The sequence below is a fragment of the Equus asinus genome, chromosome 27 (assembly GCF_041296235.1).
Source record: "Equus asinus isolate D_3611 breed Donkey chromosome 27, EquAss-T2T_v2, whole genome shotgun sequence".
NCBI classification, from domain to species: Eukaryota; Metazoa; Chordata; class Mammalia; order Perissodactyla; family Equidae; genus Equus; species Equus asinus.
The window spans coordinates 433,666-448,540 of NC_091816.1; the positions used below are offsets into that span (position 1 = coordinate 433,666).

The 14,875-nt window shown below is 35.7% G+C and overlaps 1 protein-coding gene across 32 annotated transcripts in view; it reads right to left on the bottom strand.

The window, feature by feature from the left end:
* The window catches only part of PSD3 (pleckstrin and Sec7 domain containing 3), a 655,493-nt gene that overhangs the window by 239,596 nt on the left and 401,022 nt on the right, over nt 1-14,875 (bottom strand). For all 32 annotated transcript variants that reach the window (XR_011498768.1, XR_011498769.1, XM_070499774.1 and 29 more), the window contains one exon: nt 6,709-6,798. Coding sequence is in view for 30 of the 32 variants with exons in the window: in XM_070499774.1 (XP_070355875.1) it covers nt 6,709-6,798 (90 nt within the window). In the remaining 2 variants the exon portion in view is untranslated. The remainder of the gene's footprint in view (nt 1-6,708; nt 6,799-14,875) is intronic.

Below are 14,875 nucleotides of genomic sequence, written 5' to 3' on the forward strand. Positions count from 1 at the left end.
TGAACAAAAGAAGGCAGGTGTCGCTATACTAATATCAGACAAGGTAGATTTCAAAGCAAAACAGATAAAGAAAGATAAAGAGGGACAGTATATAATGATAAAAGGGACTCTCCACCAAGAAGACATAACACTTATAAATATATACGCACCCAACACAGGAGCACCAAAATTTGTAAAGCAACTCTTAATAGAACTAAAAGAAGACATCAACAACAATACAATAATAGTAGGGGACCTCAACACACCATTAACACCAATGGACAGAACATCCAGACAGAAAATCAACAAGGAAATAATAGAATTAAATGAAAAATTAGACCAGATGGACTTAATAGATATAGATAGAACACTTCATCCAAAAACAGCAGGTTACACATTCTTCTCAAGTGCACATGGAACATTCTCAAGGATTGACCATATTTTGGGAACCAAAACAAACATCAATAAATACAAGAGAGTTGAAATAATATCAAGCATCTTTTCTGATCATAATGCTATTAAACTAGAAGTCAACTACAAGAAAAAAGCAGAGAAAGGTGCAAAAATGTGGAGACTAAACAACACGCTTCTCAACAAACAATGGATCATTGAAGAAATTAAAGAAGAAATCAAATTTTATCTGGAGACTAATGAAAATGAGAACACGACATACCAAATCATTTGGGATGCAGCAAAAGCAGTCCTAAGAGGGAAATTCATCGCAATACAGGCTCACCTCACTAAACAAGAAAAAGCTCACATAAGCAACCTCAAACGACACCTAACAGAACTAGAAAAAGAAGAACAAACAGAGCCCAGAGTCAGTAGAAGGAGGGAAATAATAAAAATAAGAGCAGAAATAAACGATATTGAAACAAAAAAGACAACAGAAAGGATCAATGAAACAAAGAGTTGGTTCTTCGAAAGAATTAACAAAATTGACAAACCCCTAGCCAGACTCACCAAGAAAAGAAGAGAGAAATCGCAAATTAATAAAATTAGGAATGACAGAGGAGAAACAGATACCAATGAAATACAAGAGATCATAAGAGAATACTATGAAAAACTATATGCCAACAAATTGAGCAACCTGGAAGAAATGGACAACTTCCTAGACTCCTACAATCTCCCCAAACTGAATCAGGAAGAAATGGAGAATCTGAATAGGCCAATCACAAGTAAGGAAATAGAAACGGTAATCAAAAACCTCCCCAAAAATAAGAGTCCAGGACCAGACGGCTTCTCTGGAGAATTCTACCAAACATTCAAAGAAGACTTAATACCTATTCTCCTCAAACTGTTCCAGAAAATTGAGAAAGATGGAGAACTCCCTAACACATTCTATGAAGCCAACATCACTCTGATCCCCAAACCTGACAAGGACAACAGAAAGAAGGAGAACTACAGGTCGATATCACTGATGAACATAGATGCAAAAATCCTCAACAAAATTTTGGCAAACCGAATACAGCAATACATCAAAAAGATTATACACCATGATCAAGTGGGATTTATACCAGGGACACAGGCATGGTTCAACATCCGCAAGTCAATCAACGTGATACACTACATCAACAAAATGAAAAACAAAAATCACATGATCATCTCAATAGATGCAGAGAAAGCATTCGACAAGATCCAACACCCATTTATGATAAAAACCCTCAGTAAAATGGGTATAGAAGGAAAGTACCTCAACATAATAAAGGCCATATATGATAGACCCACAGCCAACATCATACTCAATGGACAAAAACTGAAAGCCTTCCCTCTGAGGACAGGAACAAGACAAGGGTGCCCACTTTCACCACTCCTATTCAACATAGTACTGGAGGTGCTGGCCAGAGCAATTTGGCAGGAAAAACAAATAAAAGGAATCCAAATAGGTAACGAAGAAGTAAAACTCTCGCTGTTTGCAGACGACATGATCTTATATATAGAAAACCCCAAAGAATCCATAGAAAAACTATTAGAAATAATCAACAACTACAGCAAAGTAGCAGGGTATAAAATTAACGTGCATAAGTCAGTAGCATTTCTATACACTAACAATGAACTAAGAGAAAAAGAACTCAAGAACTCAATCCCATTCACAATCGCAACGAAAAGAATAAAATACCTTGGGATAAACTTAACCAAGGAAGTGAAGGATCTATACAATGAAAACTACAAGACTTTCTTGAAAGAAATTGACGATGACATAAAGAGATGGAAAGACATTCCTTGCACATGGATTGGAAGAATAAACATAGTTAAAATGTCCATACTACCTACAGCAATATACAGATTCAATGCTATCCCAATCAGAATCCCAAGAACATTCTTCACAGAAATTGAACAAACAATCCTAAAATTCATATGGGGCAACAAAAGACCGCGAATTGCTAAAGCAATCCTGAGCAAGAAAAACAAAGCCGGCGGAATCACAATCCCCGATTTCAAAACATACTACAAAGCTACAGTAATCAAAACAGCATGGTACTGGTACAAAAACAGGTCCACAGATCAATGGAACAGAATTGAAAGCCCAGAGATAAAACCACACATCTATGGACAGCTAATCTTCGACAAAGGAGCAGAGGGCCTACAATGGAGAAAAGAAAGTCTCTTCAACAAATGGTGCTGGGAAAACTGGACAGCCACATGCAAAAGATTGAAAATTGACCATTCTTTTTCACCACACACCAAAATAAACTCAAAATGGATCAAAGACCTAAAGATTAGGCCTGAGACAATAAGTCTTTTGGAAGAGAATATAGGCAGTACACTCTTTGACATCAGTTTCAAAAGAATCTTTTCGGACACTATAACTCCTCAGTTGAGGGAAACAATAGAAAGAATAAACAAATGGGACTTCCTCAGACTAAAGAGCTTCTTCAAGGCAAGGGAAAACAGGATTGAAACAAAAAAACAGCTCACTAATTGGGAAAAAATATTTACAAGCCACTTATCTGACAAAGGGTTAATCTCCATAATATACAAAGAACTCACACTGATTAGCAACAAAAAAACAAACAACCTGATCAAAAAATGGGCACAGGACATGAACAGACATTTCTCAAAAGAAGATATGAATATGGCCAATAGACACATGAAAAGATGTTCATCATCGCTAATCATCAGGGAAATGCAAATCAAAACTACACTAAGATATCACCTTACACCCGTTAGATTGGCAAAAACATCCAAAACCAAGAGCGACAAATGTTGGAGAGGTTGTGGAGAAAAAGGAACCCTCATACACTGTTGGTGGCAATGCAAACTGGTACAGCCACTATGGAAAACAGTATGGAGATTTCTCAAAAAGTTAAAAATAGAAATACCCTATGACCCAGCCATCCCATTACTGGGTATCTATCCTAAGAACCTGATATCAGAAATCTCAAGAGTCCATTGCACCCCTATGTTCATCACAGCATTATTTACAATAGCCAAGACGTGGAACCAGCCTACATGCCCAGAAACTGATGATTGGATAAAGAAGATGTGGTATATATACACAATGGAATACTACTCAGCCATAAAAAAAGACAAAATTGGCCCGTTCACAACAACGTGGATGGACCTCGAGGGTATTATGTTAAGCGAAATAAGCCAGTCAGAGAAAGACGAACTCTATATGACTCCACTCATAGGTGGAAGTTAGTATATTGATAAGGAGATCTGATCGGTGGTTACCAGGGAAAAGGGGGGGTGGGGGGAGGGCACAGAGGGGGAAGTGGTGTACCCACAACATGACTAACAAAAATGTACAACTGAAATCTCACAAGGTTGTAATCTATCATAACGTTAATAAAAAAAAAAAAAAGTAAAAAAAAAAAAAGTAAAAAAAAAAAAAAAAAATCTAAGTCTTCTACTGAAATCGTACCTATCCTCCAAAGGCCTACCTCAAAGATCACATCTCCCAGCCAGACTTCAGCTTAAAGAACCTAAATAATATTCTGTTGACGCTTGGCCTTTGGTATCTCACTTATTACAATTTATACCATAGATTTATCTATAACATACTTGAAGCAACTTGTGCGGAAAAAATTATTAGCACAAGGCACTCTATCTGTTTAGGTCATCGGAGTCAAAGGGAAACTGCAGTGGGAGTGGAAGTTGTGAAAAGGGGTCAACGTACCCCCAGCCCTCTAGGGCAGTCTAAGGCAAATTCAAAGCAAGATAATAAATGAAGTCTCTGAATTGAAGGCTTGAAACAAGTTTCTCATTTTTCATACATTTAAGTATGTTAAGGTCTTTTTTTTCCATAACCATTTCTGTTGAGAACAAGCAGAATTCAGTTTATACTTTTATTTTAATATGGAATAACTGTCCATTTTAAGGGAGAAAAAAAACCCCTCCATCTTTCTCAATAGTTTGTGATCTCTGAGGACAGGGGCCCATTTGGTTCCAGCGAGTTCTCCAAGTCCACACACCTGGCGAACATACCGTGGGCCTTCATAAATATTCTCGACTACACAACCACAACCACACTCAACAAGAGACAGAAACCCAAATGCTACTTTTGATTCAAAGAAATCTAAAAGTAATGACTTCTATATGTAACCATAAAAGCCTCGTTTCAATCCAAGTAACTTTAAGCTTCTTATCTCATAAATTAAACTGAATGTTCTACATGCCTGTAATTTTCTAAGTTGGAGAGGGGGTGGAAGAAGAGAGAGAGGAGTTACTCAGAACCTGTAAAATGATACCAAACGTTTTTGGGTTTATCTGTCTGTATGTATGTATCTGTGTGACACGTATATAATCATATTTCCCCCCCCAAATTCAAATGAATATTCCACCCAATAATTAATCTCAGCAGATAATCAAGAGATAGCTATGGAGAGAGAGAGAGAAGAAAGAGGCACAAAAGAAAAATAAAGAAAACACAAGAGAAAGGGGAAGACAGAAATAGACCAGCAGGAAGAAAGGAAGGGAAGGGAATGGGAAAGGAATAGCCACATAAAGAGTGAAATGAAACAAAAACAGTTCGAAGAAAACTTTTTCTTGTTGAAACTTGCAGTAAAATCCAGATTCCTGCCGAAATGGAAAACTCTCATCTTGGGTGAGTGACTGGCTGAGGTTTGTTATGAAAGGAAATCAATATTTTACTTGACAATTTCCACTCTAAATGCCACTGTCATTTTCAGTGCCATTTCGTTGCCATCTTCCCACAGTAAATAAAGAATAGTATAATACATATTATTCCCCCTGAGCTTTGTAAACAAGATCTCAATCGCACAACTCCAATAAATCATCCAGCAAATTCTTGACAGAGTAAATCAAAGAAAACACGTTTACCCGAGGTGAACGGCAGCCACTGGACTGTGCATTAACCAAATTTGGTTTCAGACAGCTCCACCAAACACGCTCTAAATCTACCCAATAATTTGCCCACAGCCATGCTGCCATGAGCCACCACTAAAATCTAAAAACTTCACTATGAAAATGTTTCCCATCAGTTTTCATTTCTGATGCAACCTGGTCAAAGCCTCTTAGACAGACTCCATTATTTTCCATGTTAACACCGCTAGGCTGAAAAAGAGGCTTTCTTTGTCCCGTTAATGTGGGTCTACTGTACAGCTTCAGTGGATATATGGAACATATTTATCATGTCTCAATCCAACACCTCTTATCTCCCATTCCCATGTGGAACTGTAGCTTTAGAAATGGCAACAAATCTACAAAGAAACAACTTGAAAAATACCTTCCTTACAGAGTTACTTTTCTTGCTGCTTTTTTCATATTATAATTGTTTAATAAGCTACAATTAAAGTCAGTAAGACTTAGAATCTCATAATACCATAGTTTTATAAGCTTCTTCCATTTTATATAGTATGTATGTCTTTCCAAATCTGGCAGAACCCTATTCTATATATTTTACATAGTTTAAAAATCACATAAAACATAATAAAGGACTTATCTTTCAACTACATTTTCATATTATACCATGATTCAAATGTGCCACCCTTCTTAGCAAATTCATTCGAAGGAACTGATTCCAAAAGAAATCTACAAGTGTATAAAGTTTTTTAAAAGAAGGCTAGAAGCAAACAGAAATCTGTAAAAGTCACATTCTCGACATACACATCTTATCCTGAACTTCTAAAATATTCACATCTGTTATCAATCACTATTTTATATTTGATGAAATGTGTATCTCCTTTATGCTGCTGCAGAACATTATGAATTCCAAAGTTGATTTTGCTGTCTCCTTGAAATCAATTTGATGATAGGGATAAACATGGTGATTATTACCAATAATGAAGCCAAGTGCTAATAATTCAGGCGTTCTAAAATTGTTATGTTTAATTTAGTCTATTTCCAGAGACAACCTGAGTGGCTCTGTGACTAGGGACTGAACACAGGCAGAAGCACTTCCATTATAGTCTGCAAACTCTTTCTTGTTTCCATAGCGAAAATACCTTCGTGACTTTTCTCAAGTGATAACAGTCTGCTTACAAATAAATCAAAAACCGCCCACTACTTTTATCAACAATTATTCCAAATCTACTTATTATCCCACCATTATTGATTACTATGTGGACTTTTAGGAATTATTAATTGAAGGGTACTTTGCAGTCTGACGCATCAAGGACAAGACCCAAGAGAAACATCATCAATAAAACCAAAAACAAAAGAACGAAATACTTAAGTGATCCTTAGGCTGTCCATTTTGAATTAAAAAGCAAGCAGAAAATATAAACATAAGGATATTTTAAAAGCCAGTATTTCAATGCTTACTTTCAGGAGATCCTTGGAGAAATCACCACCCTCATTTACCCCTTGGAGGTTTGCAATGAACTCCTGGCAGGTCATCTTCTTTCCAATATTCTGGAATATAGGCAAATAATACATCATAATGACATATATGGAATTAAGATTAATTCCTAAAATGTGGTCAAGCAAAGCAAGATTGATTTGGATTTCAGAACATGAATACACACCCCTTCCCAGAACATATATATACACACACACACATACATATAATACAAATTTATATGTACAACAAAAACAGACAGTTTATTATGCTTTTAAAACTGTCATTAAATATAAGTAGCAAAATTACGTCAAACCTTTATTTTAACTTAAGAAAAAATCTGAAAAATCTATACATTTATATAATTAACAGTTTTTAATGAAAAATATAGATTAAAATGACATTTCTGAGCTTAATTCTAACAGCTGTTTATTTGCTTGTTTATTTGTATTTCCTAAATACTGTCCAGAACTATGAAGGATCTGAGAATTTAGCTTACTTTCAAGCTAATAAGACTAGCCTGTCAATCTCATGAATGCTGGCAGAAGTAGTAAGACTCCTGGGGCAGACACACAGGAATTTACCACAACAATAGGGATTAGCCAGAATATCAGCATTTTCTTGCTCCAGTCCCAAGTCTCATTTCTCACAGAGCAACTTGTGTTGGGCCAGCTGACACCTGCACATGCAGTGGATTGTGATACAGGCAAGGAACCCTGAGATGTGGGAACCTGAATCTTCATACTGGGCAGTAAGCATGCTTGCTCCTTTGCTCTAAACCGAGAAGCCAGCTTTTATCTTCCAAAGCTATAAGCAGACCTATCCATTGCTCTGGGGTTACCACACCTTCCAAAAGCTGCTCGCTATAGAAACAATCTTGAAAGATAGACCAGAACAAAGGCAACCAAAGCTTCTGTTCACAAAAGGTGCAGAAAAGCAAGAGACCAGTGGAGAAGTGTGTCCACACACACTGCCAAGCCGACTCAAGGATAATAAGTTTAACTAAAGAAAATCTCATTAATAAACAAAACATAATTAGAAAATCTAAACTCCAAAAAGAGAAAAGATACAAATATGCTGACTGGGAAAACTAATGAAATAACTATGACAGAGAATCACCTCCTATGCCAACACCAATCAACTGGTCAAAGCTGCCAGTTGTGAAGGATTCTGAGGTTCAGTCTGAACACTAGCAGAAATCCATCACAAGCACAGGAAAGGGATAAAGAACACAGACAAGAGGCACAAATATGGGATCTCCGGCAAAATGTGGTCCAGGCGAACCTGAAGTGCACCCACATATTAATATCCCTGTGCACAACACACATACAAGTAAAATGTATGTTCTGCAAGGCTATTTTATTCATAAAAGACTAAGAGTAAGGTAGAACAGTAGTCTTCAAGCTGGGGCAGAATACTACTGGAGGTAAAGACTGTAAAGGGATGCAATGCCATAGAGAGTTTTCAGTGAGCATGCATACAGAAGCTTAACTTTAAAAGTGCAGACCTGCCTGAGAACCTACACACCTATGTGTCTTAAAAGTAACAGCTTCCTACTTCCTCTTTTACGACTGCTCTTCTACTTTACAACATGAAACCCAAGCTACCTAATTAATTATAGTGAAAATGCTAAATATTTTTTGTTAAAAATCTTGCCTCTTCCATCATCAAAGAGGGCATAATCAGACTTTACATGAAAGACTGGATGAATGTTTTAACGAGAACTGGCTTTGCCAATTAACTTACTTGGTAGATAGTTCCCGTAATTTGAATAAATTAAGTCTGCAGTCCTAAGTTGTGATAAAAATTTATTTAAAGCACAGAAAGGAACTTTAATGAAAAATACTGTTTCACAACATTATATTGAAAAAGACATCTCAATTTTCCCAATCTTACCAAGTGTATCAGATCAAACAGTGCGCCTCAAGGTAAAAGCAACAAGCATGATCAATAGTCATTTTGACTGACTTGGCAAGCCCTTTTTAGATGTGTTCTGATGATTTGAGAAAACGAATGAATAATGACTAGGCAGCAAATTCTTTTCCAAGTCAGGCGGATTCCAATTCTCTTCTTTTTAACAAAATTAAAAGAGGACATAATTTAATCCTCAGTTAAAAAACAAAATGTTTTTTAATATAAGATTTGGTGAATTCAAATACTTGTATCATTATCTGTTTTTTAATCCATTTTGTATTGTTAACAAGGACAAAAATTTCTTTTGGAATGACTGATATTTAAAAACTTCAAATCTTATAGTCATAGGAAAATGGAACTTTCAATTTACACAGTTTTGCAAATAAGTATCAACAATAATCAATAAAACATTCCCAAGTATAAAAGCATATTACACGAGGGAAAAAAAACTATGGAAAAGTAGACAAGTTATGAATACTAGGAGAAAAAGAAGTGGAATATAACGAGTTGATTTTTTTATATGATGATGAAGGAGAGCCAACTCACTGTATCTTTTAAAATATCAGCTTTATTGAAATATAAACTTCACCCTTTTGAACAATTTAGTAATTCTTAGTATACTGAAGTTATGCAGCCATCACCACTATCTAAGTTCAGAACATTTTCATCACCCCAAAAAGACACTCTATCCAGCAGCAGTCACTCCCCAAGTCTCTCCCCCCATCCCCACTACCCACTTCCCTGCCACCACTGACCTGCTTTACACTGACATGGATGTGCCCAGAGAGGACATTTCAAATAAATGCAATCATAGAAACCGTGGCCTTTAATGACTGCCTTCTTTCCTTTAGCATAATGCTTTCAAGGTTCATCCCTACTGCAGCATGAATCATTTTATTGTCAAATAACATTCCATTGTATGAATGTACCAAATTCTGTTTATCCATTTAGAAGTTGATGGATATTTGGTCAGTTTCCACATTTTGATTATTGAATAATGTTGCTGTAAGTATTTGAGTGCAAGTTTTTGCGTAGACATACGTTTTCATTCCTCCTATGTACGTAGCTCAATAGTGGGATTGCTAGGTCATAGGGTAACTCTGTGCTTAATCATTTGAGGAACTGCCAGAATGTTTTTCAAACTAGCCACACCAGTTTGCAGTCTCATGACAAGTGTATGAGAGTTTCAATTTCTTTACATCCTCACCCACACTTACCTACCCTTTTCATTTTAGCCATCCTACTGGGTGTGAACTGGTATCTTCTGGTTTTGATTTGCATCTCCCTAAGGACTAATGATGTTCAGCATCTTTTCATGCACTTCTTGGCTATTTGTATATATTCTTTGGGGAAACGCCTATTCAAATCCTTTGCCCTTTTCTTATTGTCTTTTTATTGTTGAGTTGTAAGAGTTCTTCATATATTCTGGATATAAGCTCCTTCTCAGTAGATAATTTGCAAATATTTTCCCTCATTCTGGGGGTTGTCTTTTCACTTTGTTGATGGTGTTCTTTGAAGCACAAAAAGCTTTTAATCTAGATGAAATCCAATTTATCTATTTTTTTTCGTTGGTTACTTGTGATTTTGGTGTCACGTGTAAAACATTACTGTTTAATCCAAGGTCACAAAGATTTACTCCTATGTTTTCTAAGAGTTTTATAGCATTAGCTCTTACATTGAGATATTCGATGCATTGTTGCATTCATTTTTGCACAGGGTAAGAAACACAAATGTAACTTCACTCTTTTGCACGTGGCTATCCAGTTGTCCCAGCACCGTTTGTTGAAAAGGCTATTCTTTCGTCCAGTCTCGGCATCCTCGTCAAAAATCAACCGACCAGAAATGGAAGGTTTACTTCTGAATCTCAATTCTATTGCATGGATCTAGATGTCTGGTTTGATGCCAGTACAATATTCTCTTGATTCCTGTAGCTTTGTAGTAAGTTGTCTTTGTATTTGCATTTTTTATTGTGGTTAAAAAAATGCATAAAAAATTTACCATCTTAACCATTTCTAAGTGTACAGTTCAGTGTTAAGTATAATCACATTGTTGTGAAATTTATGTCCAGAACTTTTTCATCTTGCAAATTGTAAAGTCTATACTCATTAAAAGACAACTTCCCTTTTCCCCTTCCCCCTAACCTCTGGTAACCATCACCACTTTCTGTTCTATGAATTTGACTACTTTAGATATTTCATATAAGTGGAATCACCAATTATTTTCTTGTAATAACTGGCTTATTTCACGTAACAAAATGCCCTCAAAGTTCATCCATGTTCTAGCATCTATCAGAATTTCCTTGTTTCTTAAGACTGAATAAATATGTCATTATATGTCTACACCACATTTTTGTTCATCCATATCTGCTGATGGACATTTTGGTTGTTCCACTTCTTAGCTATTGTGCATAGGACTGTGAACAGAGGTGTGCAATATTTCTTTGAGACTGTGCTTTCAATTCTTTTGGATTGACACAGAAATGGGATAGTTGCATCATGTGGTATTTCTATTTCTAATTTTTTGAGGAACCTCCATATTATTTTCCATAGGGCTGCACTATTATACAATCCCACCAACACTGTACAAGTGTTTCAGTTTTGCCACATACTCACCACACTTGATATTTTCTGGGGTTTTTTTATAGTAGCCATACTAATGAGTTTGAAGTGATATCTCATTGTAGTTAAACTGGCATTTTCTCTGATGATTAGTGAATGTCGAGCATCCTTTCATATGCTTGTTGGTTATTTGTATATACCATCATAAGAGAAATGTCTATTCAAGTCCTTTACCTACTTTTAAATTGGGTTGATTTTTTTTGTTGCAGATTTCCAGGAGTTTGTTACATATTCTGGATACTAACTCTTCATCATATATGATTTGCAAATATTTTCTCCCATTCTATAGGTTTCCATTTCACTGGGTTGACTGTGTCCTTTGATATACAAAAATTTGTAAGTTTGATGTAATCCCATGTCTATTTTTGTTTTTGTTGCCTGTGATTTGAGTGTCATATCCAAGAAATCATTGCCAAGTCCAACGTCATGAAGGTTTCTTCTAGGAGCTTTATAGTTTTAGGTTTCATATTCTGAGTTAATTTTTTACATGGCATAAGGGTCCAACATCATTGTCTCGCTTGTGGATATCATTTATTCCCAACACCGTTTGTTGAAGAGACTGTCATTTCCCAATGAGTGGTCTTGGCTCCCCTACTGAAGATCACTACACCATAGACGCAAGGGTTTATTGTTGGGTGCTGTACTCTACTCCATTGGTCTATTTGCCTGTCTTTATGCCTCTTCTGATTATTGCAGCCTTTGTAATATGTTTTGAAATCAGAAAGTATGAGTCTTCCAATTTTGTTCTTCTTTCCAAAGTTGTTTAGGCTATTTACAGTCCCTTGAGATTCCGTACGAATTTTAGGATGAATTTTTCTATTTCTACAAAAAATGTCATTGGAATTTTGATAAGGATTGTATTTAATCTGTAGATCACTTTGGGTAGTATAGACATCTTAACAATATCATCTTCCAATCTAAGAACATGGTAAGCCTTTCCATTTATTTGTGTCTTCTTTCAGTAATGTTTTGTAGTAAGTTTTGAAATCGAGAAGTGTAAGCCTCCAATTTGTTTCTCCTTCTCTGGTTTGTTTTGGTTGTTCAGGGGTCCTTTGCATTTCCACATGAATTTCAGGATTAGCTTATCAATTTCCGGAAAAAAAAAAAAAAGTCCAAGTGGGATTTTGACAGTGATTGTGTTGAATCTGAAGATCACTTTGGAGAGCGTGCCATTTTAATCTAAGTATTCCAATCCATCACCATGGAATAACTTTCCACTTTCTGGTTTCTTTCAACAATGTTTTATAGTTTTCAATGTCAACGCATTGATCTTATTTTGTTCAGTTTATCCTTAAGTATCTTATTGTTTCTGATGCTATTGTAAACGAAATGAATTTCATTTTCATATTGTTCATTGTCAGTATATAGAAATACAAGTGATCTTTGTACATTCAACTTTTATTTATTTTTTTGCTAAAGACTGCCACCTGAGCTAACATCTTTTGCCAATCTTTTTATTTTTTTTTTTTGCTTTTTTCTCCCCAAATTCCCCCAGTACATAGTTGTATATTTTACTTGTGGGTCCTTCTAGTTGTGGCACGTGGGACGCCGCCTCAACGTGGCCTGATGAGTGGTGCCATGTCTGCACCCAGGATCCGAACCAGCGAAACCCTGGGCCACAGAAGGGGAGCACACAAACTTAACCACTCGGCAACACGGCTGGCCCTTGTATATTCAACTTTTATTCTGCAGCTTTGCTGAACTTTTTTTTTTTATTCTAATAGGGTTTTTATTTTCCTTTCACAGATTTCTCAAGGTTTTCCATAAACAAAATCAGGTCTTCTGCAAACAGAGACAATTTTACTTATTCCTTTATAATCTTGATGCTTTTTATTTCCTTTTCTTATCCAATTACTTTGCCAAAAATCTTCAACAAGTTACATACAAGTGGCAAGAGCAGACATCTTGTCTTGTTCCTGATCTGTGGGATAATTTTCCACCTCTCACCACTAAGTACAATGTTAGCTATGAGTTTTTCGAAGATGTTCTCTTTCAGACTGAGGAAATTGACTTTTATTCCTGGTTTATTACATGTGTTCTTTTTAATCATGAAATGATGTTGGATTTTGGCAAATCCTTTTTCTGTCTTTACTGAGATGATCATGTAGTTTTTCTCTTTTATTCCATTAATAGAGTATATTGGATTGATTTTCATGTGTTGAACCAATCTTGCTCTCCTGGAATAAATCTCAAATGGTCATGATGTATAATCCTTTTTGTATGTTGCTGGGTCAGGTTTTTTTTTTTTTTTTTTTTTAAGGATTTTTGTGTCAATAGTCACAAGAGATATTCTTAAGGGATACTGGTTTTCTTGTGATTGCTGTGTCTGGTCATGGTTTCAGGGTAATACTATTTTCAAAGAATACTTTGGGAAGGGTTCCCTCCTCTTATTTTTTCTCAAGATTTTGTGAAGGATTTATATTAAAATTTTTTTAAATGTCTGGTACAATTCACAAGTGAAGTCATCTGGTCTTGGGTTTTTCTTTGTGGGAAGTTTTTCTTTCTACTGATTCAATTTCCTTACTAGGCTATAGGTCTATTAGGATTTTCTATTTCTTCTCGACTCAGTTGCAGTAGTTTTTACTTTCTAGGAATTTGTCCATTTCACTAGGTGATCTAATTTATTAACATACAACTGTTGATAGTATTCACTTATAATCCTTTCTATATCTGTAAGGTAATAGTAGTGTCCCCTCTTTCATTACTGATTTTAATATTGAGTCTTGTTTTTTCATGGTCAGTGTAGCTAGACACGTGTCAATGTTGTTGATCTTTTCAAAGAATAAACTTCAGGTTTCAATAAAACGCTTCTCTATTGTTTTTCTATCTCTATTTCCTTTATTTCTGCTCTATATTATTTCCTTCCTTCCGCTTCCTTTGGGTGTAGCTTGCTTTATTTTTGTTTCTCATACTGGAAGGTTAGGTTATTGTTTTGAGATTATTCTTTTTTTAATATAGGCATTTATAGCAACAAAATGGCCTCAGCACTGCTTTAGCTGCATCTCATAAGTTTTATGCTGTTTTCATTTTTACGCATCTCAAAGTATTTTTTTAATTTCCCTTGTGAATTTCATCTTTGACCCTAGGTTATTTAGGAATGTGTTGTTCAATTTCCACAAATTTCATTCTGTTAATGATTTCTAATTTTATTCCATTGTACTCAGTGAACATACTTTGTATATTTTCACACCTTTTCAATTTATTGAGACTTGTTTTACGTCCCTTCCTGGAGAATGTTCTATTTGTACTTGCAAAAAATACATATTCTGCTGTTGTTGGATGGACTGTGCTATAGACGTCTGTTAGATCTAGTTGGTTTATAGTGTTCTCCAAGTCTTCTATCTCTTTGTTGATATTCTGTGTAGTCATTCTAAGCATAATTGCAAGTAGGGTATTAAAGTCACAAACTATTATTGTTGAATTGTCTATTTCTCCCTTCAATTCTTTTTTCCCAGATTTACTGAGATATAATTGACATATAACACTGGGTAAGTTTAAGGCGTCCAACATGACGATTTGATATGTGTGTGCATACACAGTGAAATGATTACCACAATGACGTTAGTTAGCATATCCATCACCTCACATAGTTACCTTTTGTGTGTGGGGGGGGGGGGGT